This window comes from Arachis stenosperma, chromosome 6 (genome assembly GCF_014773155.1).
Source record: "Arachis stenosperma cultivar V10309 chromosome 6, arast.V10309.gnm1.PFL2, whole genome shotgun sequence".
Lineage (NCBI taxonomy): Eukaryota > Viridiplantae > Streptophyta > Magnoliopsida > Fabales > Fabaceae > Arachis > Arachis stenosperma.
Genome location: NC_080382.1, coordinates 130,543,178 through 130,562,731, shown reverse-complemented (window position 1 = coordinate 130,562,731; position 19,554 = coordinate 130,543,178). Strand labels below are relative to the sequence as shown.

The 19,554-nt window shown below is 39.7% G+C and overlaps 1 protein-coding gene, 1 non-coding gene and 1 pseudogene across 2 annotated transcripts; 2 read left to right on the top strand and 1 right to left on the bottom strand.

Moving 5' to 3' along the window:
* Positions 1 to 3,097: 3,097 nt before the first annotated feature.
* Positions 3,098 to 3,205, bottom strand: LOC130938296 (small nucleolar RNA R71). Its single transcript, XR_009069467.1, has one exon. It is a non-coding gene; the product is annotated as a small nucleolar RNA R71 (small nucleolar RNA).
* A 9,855-nt stretch (positions 3,206 to 13,060) lies between these two features.
* Positions 13,061 to 15,245, top strand: LOC130934628 (NADH dehydrogenase [ubiquinone] iron-sulfur protein 1, mitochondrial-like; annotated as a pseudogene).
* Positions 15,246 to 15,608: 363 nt separating this feature from the next.
* On the top strand, positions 15,609 to 17,350 carry LOC130934626 (sugar carrier protein C-like). Its single transcript, XM_057864178.1, has 3 exons — positions 15,609 to 16,067; positions 16,149 to 16,778; positions 16,889 to 17,350. The coding sequence occupies exons 1-3, from the start codon at positions 15,609 to 15,611 to the stop codon at positions 17,348 to 17,350; spliced, it is 1,551 nt and encodes a 516-aa protein (XP_057720161.1).
* Positions 17,351 to 19,554: the final 2,204 nt, after the last annotated feature.

Below are 19,554 nucleotides of genomic sequence, written 5' to 3'. Positions count from 1 at the left end.
ACTGACAACCACTCTTGTTCTACAAGCATTTGAGGCTTGGTGAATATCTCTTGGATTCCTGATTGCACGATGCATGGTTGATCGCCTGACAACCGAGTGCTCGCCTGACAAACGAGCCAACCATTCTGTGAGATCAGAGTCTTCGTGGTATAGGCAAGAACTGATGGCAGCATTCAAGAGAATCCGGAAGGTCTAACCTTGTCTGTGGTATTCTGAGTAGGATTCAATGATTGAATGACTGTGACGTGCTTCAAACCTGTAACCTACTGGGCGTTCGTGACAGACGCAAAAGAGTTATTCTATTCCGGTAGGGGAGGGAACCACACCGGTGATTGGCAGCACTGTGACAGAGTGTGTGCATTAGCTTTCACTGCGAGGATGGGAGGTAGCTGCTGACAACAGTGAGACCCTATACGAGCTTGCCATGGAAAGGAGTAAGAAGGGTTGGATGAAGACAGTAGGAAAGCAGAGAGACGGAAGGGAAGGCATCTTCATGCGCTTATCTGAAGTTCCTACCAATGAATTACATAAGTATCACTATCTTTATCTTTTATGTTATTTTCGTTCATCACCATATATATCTGAGTTTGCCTGACTAAGATTTACAAGATGACCATAGCTTGCTTCAATACTAACAATCTCCGTGGGATCGACCCTTACTCACGTAAGGTTTATTACTTGGACGACCCAGTGCACTTGCTGGTTAGTTGTGCGAAGTTGTGTAATGCCATGGTAGTGAGCGCACCAAGTTTTTGGAGCCATTACCAGGGATTATGAGAGTTGTGAAAAAGTATAGTTCACAATTTCGCGCACCAAGTTTTTGGCGCCGTTGCCGGGGATTGTTCTTGTTTTGAGCAAGCCTTTGGTAACATCAGTGCCAAGATCCGGCAACAACATCAAATTTTTGGTGTTATTGCCCGGGATTGTTCAGGCTGGACAACTGACGGTTCATCTTGTTGCTTAGATTAGGTATTTTTTTTTTTCGAAATTCTTGAAGATGAATTCTAGAGTTTCATGATGATTTGTTGAAATCTGGCTGGCTGAGAAGCCATGTCTAATCTGATTGGACCGAGGTTTCAACTTATCACCACAAGAGCTTGTTGATTTCGTATCAATCTTGCTTTTGGAGCAGTGATTTGCTAAGGCTTGGCTGACCTTTGGTCATGTCTAGTGTTTTGGACCGAAGCTTTCTTTGGAAGCTTGGCTGGCTGTGAAGCCATGTCTAATTCCTGGACCGGAGTCTTAGACTAGCATTGCACTGATTCCTGGAATTCTCATTAAGAATTTTGATACCTTCTTTTTCCACTTAATTTTCGAAAAACACAAAAAATTTAAAAATTTAAAAAAAAATCATAAAATTCAAAAATATTTCTTGTTTGAGTCTAGTGTCTCATCCTAAGTTTGGTGTCAATTGCATGCATTCATATGTCTTAGTGATCTTCAAGATGTTCTTGATGATTCATTTGCTCTGATCTTTGAATTCTATTGACTTGAGTATTTTGTGTGTCTCATATGCATTTTCAGTTCATTAGTGTCAGTAGTATACAAACTGCTAAGTTTGGTGTCTTGCATGCATTGTTATTTGATTCTTGTTGCATTTTAATTATTAAAAATCCAAAAATATTTTTAATTTGTGTCTTTTCAAGTCAATGATACAAGGGATTGAAGATTCAGAACACACTGCAGAGGAATTATACAGAAAAAGCTGAGCATTCAAAAATGCCCAGTGAAGAAGGCAGACTGGCGTTTAAACGCCAGCCAGGGCACCTGGTTGGGCGTTTAACGCCCAAAGAGGTAGCATTTTGGGCGTTAAACGCCAGAATGTATACCATTCTGGGCGTTTAACGCCAGGATGGTGCTAGGGGGAAGATTTTGTTTTCAAATCAATTTTTTTCAAGTTTTCCAAAATCAAATCTTTTTCAAATCAAATCTTTTCACTCAAATGTTTTCAAAATTAATTTCTTTCCTTTCAAAGATACTTACTAACAATTAATGATTTGATTGAACATTTTTTGCCTTTTCTGTTAAGGAAGGTTTTATGTTTGAATCATATCTTTTCTTGTTAGGCAAGTCACTATTTTTCCAAATCAAATCTTTTAAAATAATTTTCAAATCATATCTTTTAAAATGGTTTTCAAATCATATCTTCTCAATCACATCTTTTTAAGACAATAACCTTTCAATCATATTTTTTTTTATCATATCTTTTTCAAATTAGTTTTCAATCAAATCTTTTTAGTTTCTAATTTCAAAATCTTTTTCAAAAATCACTTGATTTCTCTTCCACTTTCAATTTTCGAAAATTATCAATCAAATTCTCAAAATGTTTTCAAAGTCTTTTAATTGAATTTTCGAAAATCCTCTTCCCTCCTTCTCACATCCTTCTATTTATGGAGTACCACTCCTTCTAAATGCATAATTCGAACCTTATCTACTTAAAGTTCGAATTCTTCTTCTCCTTCTTCTTTCTATTTCTCTTTTCCTCTGACATTTCAAGGAATCTCTATACTGTGACATAGAGGATTCCACATTTTCTTTTTCTCTTCTCTTTCATATGAGCAGGAGCAGAGACAAAGGCATTCTTGTTGAAGCTGATCCTGAACCCGAAAGGACCTTGAAGCGAAAGCTAAGAGAAGCCAAGGCACAACTCTCCTTAGAGGACCTGACCGAATTCTTCAAAGAAGAAGAACCCATGGCAGCCGAAAACAACAACAATGCCAACAATGCAAGGAAGGTGCTGGGTGACTTTACTGCACCTACTCCCGACTTCTATGGGAGAAGCATCTCTATCCCTGCCATTGGAGCAAACAATTTTGAGCTTAAGCCTCAATTAGTTTCTCTAATGCAACAGAATTGCAAGTTCCATAGACTTCCAATGGAAGATCCTCATCAGTTTTTAGCTGAAATCTTGCAAATCTGTGACACAGTCAAGACTAATGGGGTTAACCCTGAGGTCTATAGACTGATGCTATTCCCTTTTGCTGTAAGAGACAGAGCTAGAATATGGTTGGATTCTCAACCTAAAGAAAGCCTGGACTCTTGGGAAAAGCTAGTCAATGCCTTCTTGGCAAAGTTCTTTCCACCACAAAGATGGAGTAAGCTTAGAGTGGAAGTCCAAACCTTCAGACAGAAGGATGGAGAATCCCTCTATGAAGCTTGGGAAAGATACAAACAATTAATCAGAAGATGTCCTTCAGACATGCTTTCTGAATGGAGCATCATAGGTATTTTCTATGATGGTCTCTCTGAACTATCTAAGATGTCCTTGGATAGCTCTGCTGGAGGATCTCTTCATCTGAAGAAGACGCCTGCAGAAGCTCAAGAGCTAATTGAAATGGTTGCAAATAACCAATTCATGTACACTTCTGAAAGGAATCCTGTGAACAATGGGACTAGTCAGAAGAAAGGAGTTCTTGAGATTGACACTCTGAATGCCATATTGGCTCAGAACAAGATATTGACTCAACAAGTCAATTTGATTTCTCAAAGTCTGTCTGGAATGCAAAATGCACCAAACAGTACTAAGGAAGCTTCATCTGAGGAAGAAGCTTATGATCCTGAGAACCCTTCAATAAAAGAGGTGAATTACATGGGAGAACCCTATGGAAACACCTACAATTCTTCATGGAGAAATCACCCAAATCTCTCATGGAAGAATCAAGAGAGACCTCAACAAGGTTTCAATAACAATAATGGTGGAAGAAACAGGTTTAGCAATGGCAAGCCTTTTCCATCATCTTCTCAGCAACAGACAGAGAGTTCTAAGCAGAATACTTCTGACTTAGCAACAATGGTCTCTGATCTAATAAATACCACTCAAAGTTTCATGAGTGAAACAAGGTCCTCCATCAGAAATTTGGAAGGACAAGTGGGTCAGCTGAGCAAGGAAGTTACTGAACTCCCTCCAAGTACTCTCCCAAGTAATACAGAAGAAAATCCAAAAGGAGAGTGCAAGGCCATCAACATGGCCGAATATGGAGAGGAAAGAGAGGAAGAAGACGCCACTGAGAAAGACCTCAGTGGGCGTGCACCACTCTCCTCTGAGTTCCTCAATGAGGAACCTTGGGAATCTGAGGCTCAAAATGAGACCATAGAGATTCCATTGGACTTACTTCTGCCATTCATGAGCTCTGATGAGTATTCTTCCTCTGAAGAGGATGAGTATGTTACTGAAGAGCAAGTTGCTAAATACCTTGGAGCAATCATGAAACTAAATGACAAGTTATTTGGAAATGAGACTTGGGAGGATGAACCTCCCTTGCTCACCAAAGAACTGGATGACTTGTCTAGGCAGAAACTGCCTCAAAAGAGGCAGGATCCCGGGAAGTTTTCTATACCTTGTACCATAGGCACCATGACCTTCAAGAAGGCCTTGTGTGACTTAGGGTCAAGTGTGAACCTCATGCCCCTCTCTGTAATGGAGAAATTAGGGATCCTTGAGGTGCAAGCTGCAAGAATCTCATTAGAGATGGCAGACAACTCAAGAAAACAAGCCCATGGACTTGTAGAGGATGTTCTGGTTAAAGTTGAAGACCAGTACATTCCTACTGATTTCATAGTCCTAGAGACTGGGAAGTGCATGGATGAATCCATCATCCTTGGCAGACCCTTCCTAGCCACAGCAAAGGCTGTGATTGATGTTGACAGAGGAGAGTTAATCATTCAAGTGAATGAAAAATCCTTGGTGTTTAAGGCCCAAGGATATCCCTCTGTCATCATGGAGAGGAAGCATGAAGAGCTTCTCTCAAAACAGAGCCAAGCAGAGCCCCCACAGTCAAACTCTAAGTTTGGTGTTGGGAGGCCACAACCAAACTCTAAGTTTGGTGTTGAACCCCCACATCCAAACTCTAAGTTTGGTGTTGGGAGGTTCCAACACGGTTCTGAGTATCTCTGAGGCTCCACGAGAGTCCTCTGTCAAGCTAATGACATTAAAGAAGCGCTTGTTGGGAGGCAACCCAATGTTTTATAGTTAACTATTTTCTTTTGTTATTTTATCTTTTTTGTAGGTTGATGATCATAAGAAGTCACAAAAACAATGAAAAAAGCAAAAACAGAATGAAAAACAGGAAGAAAAATAGCACACCCTGGAGGAGAAGAAGCTGGCGTTCAAACGCCAGTAATGCTAGCTGTTGGGCGTTTAACGCCCAGTCTGGCACCATTCTGGGCGTTTAACGCCAGAAAGGGGCACCAGACTGGCGTTAAACGCCAGAAAAGGGCAACAACCTGGCGTTAAACGCCAGGAATGGGCACCAGCCCGGCGTTTAACGCCAGAAATAGCTCAAAACGTGATTTTGAGCAACATTTGGTGCAGGGATGACTTTTCCTTGACACCACAGGATCTGTGGACCCCACAGGACCCCACCATCAATCTCTCTCTTCTTCCCCCATTCACCAATCACCTCAATACCTCTTCCCCAAAAACCCTTCACCTATCAAATCCCATCTTTCTCTTCACCACTCACATCCTTCCTTCATAAATCCCCACCAACCTCACCCTTCAAATTCAAACCACTTTCCCTCCCAAACCCACCCTCAAATGGCCGAACCATTACCCCCCCCCCCCCTCTCTCCTATATATACCCTTCTTCAACCCTTCATTTTCACACAACCTAAACACCCCTTCTTTCCCTTCTTGGCCGAACACACCATCTTCCCCCTCTTCCTCAATTCTTCTTCTTCTACTCTCTTCTTTCTTTTTTGCTCGAGGACGAGCAAACATTTTAAGTTTGGTGTGGTAAAAGCGTTGCTTTTTCATAACCATTTATGGCATCCAAGGCCGGAGAAACCTCTAAAAAGAGGAAAGGGAAGGCAAAAGCTTCCACCTCCGAGTCATGGGAGATGGATAGATTCCTCTCAAGGGTGCATCAAGACCACTTCTATGAAGTTGTGGCCTTGAAGAAGGTGATCTCCGAGGTCCCCTTTTCACTCAAAAAGGGTGAATATCCGGAGATCCGCCATGAGATCCGAAGAAGAGGTTGGGAAGTTCTTACCAACCCCATTCAACAAGTCGGAATCTTGATGGTTCAAGAGTTCTATGCCAATGCATGGATCACAAAGAACCATGACCAAAGTGTGAACCCGAATCCAAAGAATTATCTCACTATGGTTCGGGGGAAATACTTGGATTTTAGTCCGGAGAGTGTGAGGGTGGCGTTCAACTTGCCTATGATGCAAGGAGATGAGCATCCTTACACTAGAAAGGTCAACTTTGATCAAAGGTTGGACCAAGTCCTCACAGTCATATGTGAAGAGGGCGCACAATGGAAGCAAGATTCAAGAGGAAAGCCGGTCCAATTGAGAAGGCATGACCTCAAGCCCGTGGCTAGAGGATGGTTAGAGTTCATACAACGCTCAATCATCCCCACTAGCAACCGGTCCGAAGTTACCATAGACCGGGCCATCATGATCCATAGTATCATGATTGGAGAAGAAATAGAGGTTCATGAGGTTATAGCCCAAGAACTCTATAAGGTGGCGGACAAGACCTCCACCTTGGCAAGGTTAGCTTTTCCTCATCTCATTTGTCACCTCTGTTATTCAGTTGGAGTTGACATAGAGGGAGACATTCCCATTGATGAGGACAAGCCCATCACCAAGAAAAGGATGGAGTACACAAGAGATCTCACTCATCATGAGATCCCTGAGATTCCTCAAGGGATGAATTTTCCTCCACAAAACTATTGGGAGCAACTAAACACCTCCCTAGGAGAACTAAGTTCCAACATGGGACAACTGAGGGTGGAGCATCAAGAACACTCCATCATCCTTCATGAAATTAGAGAAGATCAAAGAATCATGAGGGAGGAGCAACAAAGACAAGGAAGAGACATTGAGGAGCTCAAGCACTCCATAGGATCTTCAAGAGCAAGAAAGAGCCGCCATCACTAAGGTGGACCCGTTCTTTGATTTCCTTGTTATTGTTCTTCTGTTTTTCGAATTTTAATGCTTATGTTTATCCATGTTTGTGTCTTGTGATCATTAGTGTCTTAGTGTCTATGCCTTAAAGTTATGAATGTCCTATGAATCCATCACCTTTCTTCAATAAAAACGTGCCTAATTGATAAAAGAAAGAATTGCATGAATTTTGAATTTTATAATAGTTTAATTATTTTGATGTGGTGGCAATATTTTTGTTCTCTGAATGTATGCTTAAACAGTGCATATGTCTTTTGAATTTGTGGTTCATGAATGTTGGCTCTTGAAAGAATGATGAAAAAGGAGACATGTTACTGAGGATCTGAAAAATCAATAAAATGATTCTTGAAGCAAGAAAAAGCATTTCAAAAAAAAAAAAAAGAAAGAGAAAAAGAAAGAAAAAGAAAGAATAAAGTTGTGATCCAAGGCAAATAAGAGTGTGCTTAAGAACCCTGGACACCTCTAATTGGGGACTTTAGCAAAGCTGAGTCACAATCCAAAAAGGTTCACCCAATTATGTGTCTGTGGCATGTATGTATCCGGTGGTAATACTGGAAGACAGAGTGCTTTGGGCCACGGCCAAGACTCAATAAATAGCTATGTTCAAGAATCATCATACTTTACTAAGAGAATCATTAACACTATCTGGATTCTAAGTTCCTAAAGAAGCCAACCATTCTGGATTTCAAAGGATAGAGTGAGATGCCAAAACTGTTCGGAGGCAAAAAGTTAAAAGCCCCGCTCATCTGATTAATACTGATCTTCACAGATGTTTTTGGAATTCATTGCATATTCTCTTCTTTTTATCTTATTTGATTTTCAGTTGCTTGAGGACAAGCAACAATTTAAGTTTGGTGTTGTGATGAGCGGATAATTTGTATACTTTTTGGCATTGTTTTTAGTATGTTTTTGATATGATATAGTTAGTTTTTAGTATATTTTTATTAGTTTTTAATTAAAATTCACTTTTCTGGACTTTACTATGAGTTTGTGTGTTTTTCTGTGATTTCAGGTATTTTCTGGCTGAAATTGAGGGACCTGAGCAAAAATCTGATTCTGAGACTCAAAAGGACTGCAGATGCTGTTGGATTCTGACCTCCCTGCACTCGAAGTGGATTTTCTGGAGCGACAGAAGCCCAATTAGCGCGCTCTCAACGGCGTTGGAAAGTAGACATCCTGGGCTTTCCAGCAATATATAATAGTCCATACTTTGCCCAAGATTTGATGGCCCAAACCGGCGTTCAAAGTCACCTCAAGAAATTCCAGCGTTAAACGCCGGAACTAGCACCTAAATGGGAGTTAAACGCCCAAACTGGCATAAAAGCTGGCGTTTAACTCCAAGAAGAGTCTCTACACGAAAATGCTTCAATGCTCAGCCCAAGCACACACCAAGTGGGCCCGGAAGTGGATTTTTATGTCATTTACTCATCTTTGTACACCTTAGGCTACTAGTTTTCTATAAATAGGACCTTTTACTATTGTATTTTCATCTTTTGATCACTTTTAGATCTCTAGATCATCTTTGGACATTTTAGTTCTTAGATCATTGGGAGGCTGGCCATTCGGCCATGCCTAGACCTTATGCTTATGTATTTTCAACGGTGGAGTTTCTACACACCATAGATTAAGGTGTGGAGCTCTGCTGTACCTCGAGTATTAATGCAATTACTATTGTTCTTTCATTCAAATTCCGCTTGTTCTTTATCCAAGATATCACTTGTTCTTCAACATGATGAAGGTGATGATTGACGCCCATCACCATTCTCACTCATGAACAAAGTGACTGACAACCACTCTTGTTCTACAAGCATTTGAGGCTTGGTGAATATCTCTTGGATTCCTGATTGCACGATGCATGGTTGATCGCCTGACAACCGAGTGCTCGCCTGACAAACGAGCCAACCATTCTGTGAGATCAGAGTCTTCGTGGTATAGGCAAGAACTGATGGCAGCATTCAAGAGAATCCGGAAGGTCTAACCTTGTCTGTGGTATTCTGAGTAGGATTCAATGATTGAATGACTGTGACGTGCTTCAAACCTGTAACCTACTGGGCGTTCGTGACAGACGCAAAAGAGTTATTCTATTCCGGTAGGGGAGGGAACCACACCGGTGATTGGCAGCACTGTGACAGAGTGTGTGCATTAGCTTTCACTGCGAGGATGGGAGGTAGCTGCTGACAACAGTGAGACCCTATACGAGCTTGCCATGGAAAGGAGTAAGAAGGGTTGGATGAAGACAGTAGGAAAGCAGAGAGACGGAAGGGAAGGCATCTTCATGCGCTTATCTGAAGTTCCTACCAATGAATTACATAAGTATCACTATCTTTATCTTTTATGTTATTTTCGTTCATCACCATATATATCTGAGTTTGCCTGACTAAGATTTACAAGATGACCATAGCTTGCTTCAATACTAACAATCTCCGTGGGATCGACCCTTACTCACGTAAGGTTTATTACTTGGACGACCCAGTGCACTTGCTGGTTAGTTGTGCGAAGTTGTGTAATGCCATGGTAGTGAGCGCACCAAGTTTTTGGAGCCATTACCAGGGATTATGAGAGTTGTGAAAAAGTATAGTTCACAATTTCGCGCACCAATTATACAACTCATAAATTGTCGGGGCAGCCGCTATTCCCCTACAATTTCAACTAATGATACTCATGGCTGAGGTTGGGGCATGTTAAGATCCGCCTCCTCAACCATTTGTATTCCTTTAATCTGACCAGAGACATGCTTAGCTAACTGATACTCCCCTGTGCCCAGAGTGGTGATGCTGTTCTTTACTTTCTTGGGTTCCCTATCCTCTTGCTCCTCCTTCCATTCCCTGTATATTAGCAGTGGAACCTGTTTGTTTTCTCGTTTCCTTTTCAAGTTCAGCTTCAATTCCAACTTCTTAGCTAGTCGTGTTTCCCAATCTATTTGTGCTTCTGTTCCTTTATCTTCATCTTCATCGCTTGCTAACTCTACATAGTAGACGTTCTCACCTGGCTCGACATGCTGACCCACAAATTCATGTTCTCCATTCTGAGCTTCCTTGGATAGCTTTCTTAAAACATTATCCTTCGTTCCACCCTTCAGTAGTTCTTGATTTTCCTTTCCCTCTGTTCTGGCTTCACACGCTTTTTTGTCCCTCATTCTTGCTAACATAAGTCTTTTTAATTCCTGACCTATGGTTTCTTTTTCTTTTTTTGTTTTTCAGGGCCCAACTTCCAATCTTCCATTTTATAGCTGTTCACTTCTTCTTCTTCTTCAGTTATATGATTATTCAGCCAATTTCCTTCAACATTCCATGCTTGCTGATGTAAAGCCCTTGTGTTGGGCCCAATATCCCTTATTTGTCCGTTTTCACCTGATTTCTGCACCTCATACCTCCTTTCTCCCTTCTGGGCCTTTTTGTTATTGGCCCATTCGTTGTTCCTCTCTCTTATCTCCTTAATGAGATTGCTGAGTTTATAGGCTGCTCCTAGGTCACGCTGCGTATCCCTCTCTTCCTAAAAATCAGGGATTTTCAGTACTTCTTCTACCTGCTCTTCTGCATCTGCCATCTCTTCTTCTCTCCTCATTTGGTTTTCCCAGACACTTTCCTCCTGGATTTTCTGCTGCAGTACTCGCTCAGCCCTAATCCTACTCTCCTTAGAGCTTTGTTCTTCACCACTCTCTCTATCAGGGTTCAGTTGCTCACGCACATGCTCCTCCCCTTCTTCTCTCCATCCTTGTTGTTTTGAGATGCCTCCTCCCATGGTTGGACCTAGTCGTCCCTAGCTTACTCCCAGTCCCAGTGAGTATTTCTTCTTTGTTGGATCCCAGTATGCCATGACTGTTGGATTCTTGCATGTTTTCTTCTCATGCCCTAATATACCACAGTTGAAACAATAGCTGTTCAGCAGCCTCTCATACTTGAAAAAGACCCATAATTGTGGCAACTTCTCTCTATCTAACAAGAATTCTGTAGGTAGAGCCTTGGTGATATTGATACTAACCCTGATTCTCAGATATGGTCTCCTAAGGACTCCATCTGCTTTTGGATCTTCAGCTTCGGCCAAGACTCCTAACATTTCGCCGATAAGAATATCTGATCCATGAAGTCATGTGGAATGCCATGCACTTGAATCCAAAATTTTATGAAGTCATGGTCAACTTCGAAAACTGATTCGCCCTCCCTCCATAATATGAGATTGACCATGTTTCCTTTGACATTCCATGGTCCATTCCGAATAATCTGCAGCCCTTTCTTCCTGTCTTTGAAGCTGAATAACATCTTCTTCCATCCAATGTCTGTAACTGCAACACCTTGAGGGTTTTTCCACATTCTCAGCAAAGCATTCTTACATGTTTTGAAATTTATCTCCTTGTCACTTATTAACTTACCCACCACATTTAAGCATTCTTTCTTATATCCCAGTTCTCCAGACTTGTTGAGCTTGATGACTTTTCCTTCAATATTGTTCATGTTGTAGGTTGCTAAAGAAGAATTGTTGTGTATTTCAGATTTTCCAATACTTTTGAAGGTTCAAGTTGAGCGAGGATTATGTGAGAATATAGATTTAGTAATTGAAATAAGGTTGAAAATAACTCCCTTTTTGGAGAAGAATCTGAAGTTCTTAAAAGACTCTCCTATTGAGAGAAAAAGAGCTCCCTAAAGGAGAAAATAACTTTTTTTTATAAATGAATAAAGGTTAAATATTCATATTTTATAAAATTATTTTTAGTTTAATTTTTTTTCATATATAATGATTTTTGTTTTGTACATATATAGATTTTTTTTTCTTTGGAATTTGGATTGCACTGAGAAAAACGGTGGAAGCAATCATTGGGCGGGACCCAACTCAACAACCCATGATGGGCTTGGGTATTTATTAAGAACTATTCTATTGTTTTTTACACTGATCATCAAGAACTACTTAAAAGCCTAAAAAATCAATAAACAAACATATTCCTCCTAGAGAAATAGTTTGCTTGTTAATAGATATGAACGAATTAAACAAATATTTTATCCCGTTTAGTTACTCTTTTTTTTTTTACTTGTTATCCCGTTTAGTTTAAAATTTATTGTTTCTTCTTCGTGGGCCTTTAACTCGGTTTATGTATATATAAAAAAAGGCTCGATTTATAACCACGTAGATGTAGACCGAAAAAAAGTATGTAGCTGAATTCTAAATTTTGGCTTAACTAAATAGTGAAGCCTGCAAGGCCAAAGAAATAGTAGAGCCTGTGGAGAGTTTGAATTTGAGACGTTTTGTATTAGGAAAAGTAGGCAATTGATAATAACTCTGTCTCCTTTTACAAAAAGACAAAATCATAAAAAACTGTACACCAGGAAAAAAAATCATAAAAGATAATTACTATAAATATTTGAGATTCATAATATAACATGGAATGATATATTATATACGCGATCTTTGTATACTTATTTTATATGTTTTACCTCTTATATTAAAAATTATAAATTGGGTAAAGTATATTTTTTGTTTTTGAAGTTTGACAAAAGTTTCGAAAATAACTCTAAGTTTTATTTTATTTTAATTTTGTTCCAAAAATTTTTGATTTGCATCAAATATATTCTCGACGGCTAAATTTTCAAAAAATTTAAGACCAATCTAACAATAATGTATGAAAATTATGCTTGATTTGTTTGTGTTGAGAGTTGTTCTTATGAAATTGTTGTTGAATTTGTCTTAAATTTTTTGAAAAATTAGCCGTCATGGATATATTTGATGCAAATCGAAAACTTTTGGAATAAAATTGAAACAAAATAAAACTTAGAAATATTTTTAAAACCTTTTTATCAAACTTCAAGGACAAAAATTATACTTTACTCTTTTTATTATATTTTTTCTTTTTGAAGAGAATCAAGACCAAGAGATTTTTTTTTTTTTTTTGTCAGATGGATTAGACAACCCCTAATCCTAGGCATTACTCATGTATTACACATCCACACAACACACTCACACACACTACATAAGTTTACTTAAGGGTTTATTTTTCTTCTCATGGGACTTGAACCCAAGTACAGCTACTTGCGAGGCAGCAGATCCTGCCACTAGTACCAAGCCTCGGCTGCAAGACCAACAGATAATCTCTGTGTCTGTGGTGACTAGGCTTTTTATTTCACAACAATTGGGCTTAAGCCCAAAACGAAATCTCATGTATTTTGAGACAGTTGAAAAGATGAGACAGGCCCTCAACGATGGAGTGGTGGCTAGAAGATGAAGAGTGAAGACCTCCTCCTAGTGCCTGGAGAGAAGCTTGAGTGAGATCCGGTTTATTGTCCGGGTAGGGCGGTTTCGGGTCTTTGGGCAGATCAGCCTAGCTGCCATTGGGCCACATCCAAAAATTTCTTGTGGTTGCTAAGGCTCCAATTATTTTTGTGGCACTTAAATTTATTTGTTTCTGTAAACAAAAATCATCACTCTGTTGATACACTAAGCTGTTGTTAGTCTGCAGATGTTTAAGGAGCACTTGATCCTCTTGTGGTTGAGATATTGGAGGGACAGTAAGGTTTTAACATGTTAATGTATTTTTGGTGGGGTTGCATTCCCTCATTAGTTTTTCACTCAACAAGGGGCGGGGGGGAGAGGGGAGGGGATGGGAGATTGAGGTGCTTTACCTAGACTCCCTGCATGCACTCCCTGCATGCCTTATATTGGACCCCACAAACTTTGGCCTGCAAAATTTTTGTTGTTCAACATATTTTTTCATAGTTCCATGCTTCTTTGTCATTGTTACTGTAGCACCTTTTTTCTTCTGTCTAGAAGGTTCATTTTTATATTTATAGTTTGCCGATATAGTTTATTCTGCATTCCCTTTGCAGGACATAAATGAAGAATGGATTTCAGACAAGACCCGCTTTTGTTATGATGGTTTGAAGAGGCAGAGGTTAAATGAACCTATGATTCGTGGTCCTGATGGACGTTTTAAGTCTGTCAGCTGGAGCGATGCCCTTGCTATGGTAGCTGAGGTTGCCCACAAAGTTGAACCAGAAGAAATTGTTGGAATAGCTGGCAAACTTTCCGATGCTGAGTCCATGATTGCACTAAAAGATTTTGTAAATAAGATGGGATCAAATAATGTGTGGTGTGAAGGCATTGGTGAAAATACTAGTGCAGATTTGAGATCGGGATATATTATGAATACTAGCATTGCTGGTCTTGAGAATCCAGATGTCTTTCTGTTGGTTGGTACCCAGGTATATCACTAGTCTCTGATTTTAGTGAGTCATTTCTAAATATTCCTTATATACGTCTTTCTAACTTTGCTGATGATCAAATGGTTCTTGTTTTATTCAAATTCCATTTCTTTTTAGTAGTTACCGTGTCCATGCACTTGATTCTATAACTGTTATTTTGGGGTTTATAGGCATGGGTAGGTTTAGAGAATACAAGACTATCAACAACAAAGAATTTTTGTGAAGTATTCTATATTTTTGCTGAGTTCATCTACTATTTACACATTGTGCTTTCTTGGGTGCATTATTTTTTTGTATTTGGTTATCTAATACTATCTTGTGTGTTTAATATCAAATTTGCAGCCAAGGGTGGAAGCTGCTATGGTTAATGCCAGAATACGCAAGACTGTCAGAGCAACTCAAGCCAAGGTTGGGTACATCGGTCCTGCTACTGATTTCAACTATGACCACCAACATCTTGGTACTGGCCCCCAAACACTACTTGAAATTGCTGAGGGCCACCACCCATTCTCCAAGACTATATCAAATGCCAAAAACCCTGTTATCATTGTTGGTGCTGGAATCTTCGAGAGAAAGGACCAGGATGCAATTTTTGCAGCTATTGAAACCATTGCAAAACAAGGGAAGGTTGTCAGACCTGATTGGAACGGCCTTAATGTATTACTTCTTCATGTTGCCCAGGCTGCTGCACTTGACCTTGGACTCGTGCCTCAATCTGAACAAAGTCTCGAGTCTGCAAAATTTGTATATTTGATGGGTGCCGATGATATAAACTTGGACAAGATCCCAGCTGATTCTTTTGTTGTTTATCAAGGTCACCATGGTGACAAGAGTGTTTATCGTGCCAACATCATTTTGCCAGCTGCAGCATTTAGTGAGAAGGAAGGAACCTATGAAAATACTGAAGGATGCACTCAACAAACTTTGCCTGCAGTTCCAACAGTGGTGACTCCAGGGATGATTGGAAGATAATTCGGGCTCTGTCTGAGGTGTCTGGAATCGATTTGCCCTATGATTCAGTTGGTGCTGTTCGTGCTCGAATCAAGATTGTAGCCCCAAACCTACTGCGCCAAGATGAGAGAGAACCAGCTACATATATTACAAATTTTTTTTAAACAAGTGCGCACAATCACACTTCCTCAAACAACAAAAGAATTATAATTATAATTATAATTATATATAGATGAAAACTCATATCGACTGAACCTGAGTTTTCACCTTATATATAAATAGATAAATAAGAGATGAAAATAGATTATTTAAAATTCAAAAATCAAAATATATGATTTTGAAAAAGATTTGATGCTAACTGAATAACCGAAGATAGATATTTAAATTTAAAATTTTAAACACTTGGATAAGATTCATCCGCAAAGTAATTCAGCTACAAAGATAATTAATCGGTTAGATAAACCTCATCCGCTAAGTAATTCAACTATAAATAAGAGCTATTCTAGTTTAGTGTTCATCTGTTTTAACTGATTGCTTGTGTTGGCTAATACGATAATGGCAGGTGGTTTCATAGAGAAGGGGTCTTCCGAAAAGAACTATCCTGGAAAACTCACTTTCAGAGTCTTCATAACATGTGTCACCGCTGCATTTGGAGGTCTTATCTTTGGATATGACTTAGGCATTTCAGGTGGAGTCACCTCCATGGATCCTTTTTTGAAGAAATTCTTCCCTGATGTGTACGCAAAGGAGCACAACATTAAGCCCACTGATAACCAATATTGTAAATTTGATAGCCAAGTGCTCACACTCTTCACTTCCTCTCTCTATTTGGCTGCTCTTGTGGCCTCAATCTTTGCATCCAAGGTAACTCGAGCCTTCGGTAGGCGCTTCACCATGATCTCCGGCGGTGTTCTCTTTCTCGCCGGTGCAGCTTTGAACGGCTTCGCCCAGCAAGTTTGGATGCTTATTGTTGGCCGCATGTTGCTAGGTTTTGGAATTGGATGCGCCAATCAGGTACTATTAATAATAATAATTATCTGTATGATGTTTCTTCCTAATTCATAATAATCATTACATGTTTTTATTCGTTGATAGTCTGTGCCGATCTACGTATCCGAGGTTGCTCCATACAAATACAGAGGAGCACTTAACATGTTGTTTCAATTGGCAATCACCATTGGCATTTTTGTTGCCAATATTCTGAACTACCTTTTTGCCAAGATGGAGAACGGCGAAGGGTGGCGCTATAGCTTAGGTTTGGCAGGAGTCCCTGCAATAATGATCATCATCGGTGCAATGTTTCTTCCTGACTCACCAAACTCGTTGACCGAGCGTGGACAAGCTGAGAAGGCCAAGGAGGAACTAATCAAGATTCGTGGAACCAATGATGTTGACGAGGAGTTTAAGGATCTTGTTGCTGCCAGTGAAGCCTTCAAACAGGTCAAGCATCCTTGGTCTTCTTTGCTCAAAAGTGAGTACAAGCCTTACCTCACCATGGCCATAGCCATTCCCTTCTTCCAACAACTCACTGGCATGAATGTCATCACATTCTATGCTCCTGTTTTGTTCAAAACTATTGGCTTTGGTGGAACTGCTTCCCTTATGTCTGCCATGATTACCGGAGGTTGTAACGCTCTTGCCACCCTTGTTTCCATCTTTACCGTTGACAAGGTTGGCAGACGAAAGCTTTTTCTCGAAGGTGGTGCTCAAATGTTTATCTGTCAGGTATATTAGTTACATGTGTTTCATTAACTAAAATAAAAATTTCATTATTAATATTATTGTTGCTATATATATATATAAGTTTAATTTGTTGTGTATGTGTGTATGTATAGCTTGTGATCGCAGCTGCAATAGGTAGCAAATTTGGAACATATGGAAACCCTGGAGTTCTTCCCAAGTGGTTTGCCTTAACTGTTGTGGTATTCATTTGTATCTACGTGGCGGGATTTGCATGGTCGTGGGGTCCACTAGGATGGTTGGTACCCAGTGAAATATTCCCGCTTGAAGTTCGATCGGCAGCTCAAAGCGTCAACATTTCAGTTAATATGATCTTCACCTTTGCCATTGCCCAAGTTTTCACTGCGATGTTGTGCCATATGAAGTTCGGGCTCTTCATCTTCTTTGCATTCTTTGTGATTGTTATGAGTATCTTTATCTACAAGTTCTTGCCAGAGACAAAGGGTGTTCCCATTGAAGAAATTTCTCTTGTGTGGGAGAATCATCCATATTGGAACAAATTCGTCAAGTCCTCTGCTCAAAAGAACAAACTTGCTGCTCCAGATTCTCAAGTTTAGGATTCCATAATGATTAATTAAATAGTATGTCTTTTTTTTTTACCAAAAATAGGAGACTCTAACTTGTTAATTGAGTATGTGGAGATTATGTTATTCGAACTATAACTAATTGGCTAAATAGTATGTCTATCATCTATTATTTTTAATTATTCAATTAAATAGTATAACTATCATCTACCATTTTCAATTAATTATTGCAATTAGTATATATTCACTATTTATTTATTACTCATTTAAAATTATATAAAAAAAATCAATGATCAATTGAATTCGCATTAATAATATTATTTTTTAGATAATTTTTTTATTATATTTTATATAAATTTGTTAAAAAAAAGTAACGTTGTCAAAATAAAAATATTATTATCTCTTATAAATAAATTATTATTTTTTCCTTCTCAAACCAAACTTCACTTAGAGTCTGTTTTTTTTTTTGGACAATCTGCATATTTGGCACCATTTTAAGAAAGAATTCCGTTAGGGACACAGTTTATATTCTACTAGATCGAATATCCCTAATAATATTTAACTGATAATATGCCGTTATTTATCTTTTTCTAAGACAAAATGCATAAATAAATAAAGTAGAATTTAAATTACTCAATTACAAGATTCGAATAATGATTATATTTTTTGAACTGATAAAAAATAAAAGATAAATAAAAAGATAAAGATTCAAATGGAATACAAAAAGTTAAATTGAAATTGAAATAGAAACAAAAAGGATATATTGAAATTGAATACAAAAAAAAGCATGTAGCTGAATATTCATACACTAACCCAACGCTATGACCCAGGTCCAAACGAAAGGCCCAACCCACAAGGTTAAGCCTCACATTATACCGACCTTCCCTGAGAAGTCGGTTCTCGCCACGACTTGCTCTAAGGAAGTCGGAAACGAGGATTAGCTGGCAGATAATACTAAAATAACTGCCCCTAAAATCTTTCAACCCACTTTCAAGAGCCATATCTCAACTTCCCTAAGATAAAGGGACGGTTATCCACCTTAAAAGATGGAACTACTCCAACGGTGGTTATTGGTTCACCACTATAAATACACTGACACCCCTCAGGTATCTCTAAGACCCAATACTCTCTAGACCTGCTCACACCCTTGCTGACTTAGGCATCGGAGTGTCTTTGCAGGTACCACCCCCATTTCACTCACGCTCACAAGTCGGACGGAGGCCCCAAAGGTGCGAACCCATTCGAAGGCTTCCCTCCTCAGACGATTGGGCCAACCTAACGAATTCAGCCCATTAATCTCCGGTTACCCACCGTAACATTGGCGCCGTTGCCGGAGACCCGAGAGATCAACCAGTAATGGCGGACAACTCACCAGAGGATGGTCATACAGCGTCTGATTCCGAATAAGAAAATCTAGATACCGAAAATAACGACGCGGACCTGGCCCTTTACCAGGGAGCCAACGACCAGCATAGAGAAAGCACATCTGGGTTTAAAAACCCAAAGGTAAACTCCTCGGAAGGACGAGAATCAGGAAAGGAAGGGCCACCCCATGCAGCCGAGCTAATGGGGTTGGTCCATGGTCATCAAGGTCGTTTGGAACAGCTGGAACAGGAATTAGAACGACAACGAGAGGCAGAGCGAAATCTCAGGCAAGAGATAGAGTGACGAAAAGAGTTAGAAGAAAAACTCTTGAAGCTAGAATCTTCCCTTAGAAGTCGGAACTCCCGTGGTGACCGAGAAGAGTCACCCCTGGGAGGAGAGGATCCGTTCAGTGAGGACATAATGAGGGCAAAAGTTCCAAGAAACTTCAAAAGCCCTGATATGAACCTCTATGACGGAACCACAGACCCGAAGCATCATTTAAGCAATTTCAAAAGTCGGATGTATCTGGCTTATGCTTCTGATGCAACTCGCTGCAAAGCTTTCCCGACCACCCTGTCGAAAGCGGCGATGAAGTGGTTCGATAGCCTCCCTCCAAGGTTGGTTACCAGCTTTGAGGACCTCTTGAGAAAGTTCTTAATGAGGTTCTCCATCCAGAAGGATAAAGTAAAGCACGCACCGAGCCTCCTGGGAGTTAAACAGGAGGTCAGAGAACCTCTATGAGATTACATGGAAAGGTTCAACAAAGCGTGCTTGGAGATTCAAGACCTGTCCACAGAGGCAGTTATCATGGGGTTAGTAAAATGACTTAGAGAGGGCCCCTTCTCTCAGTCCATATCAAAAAGGCACCCTAC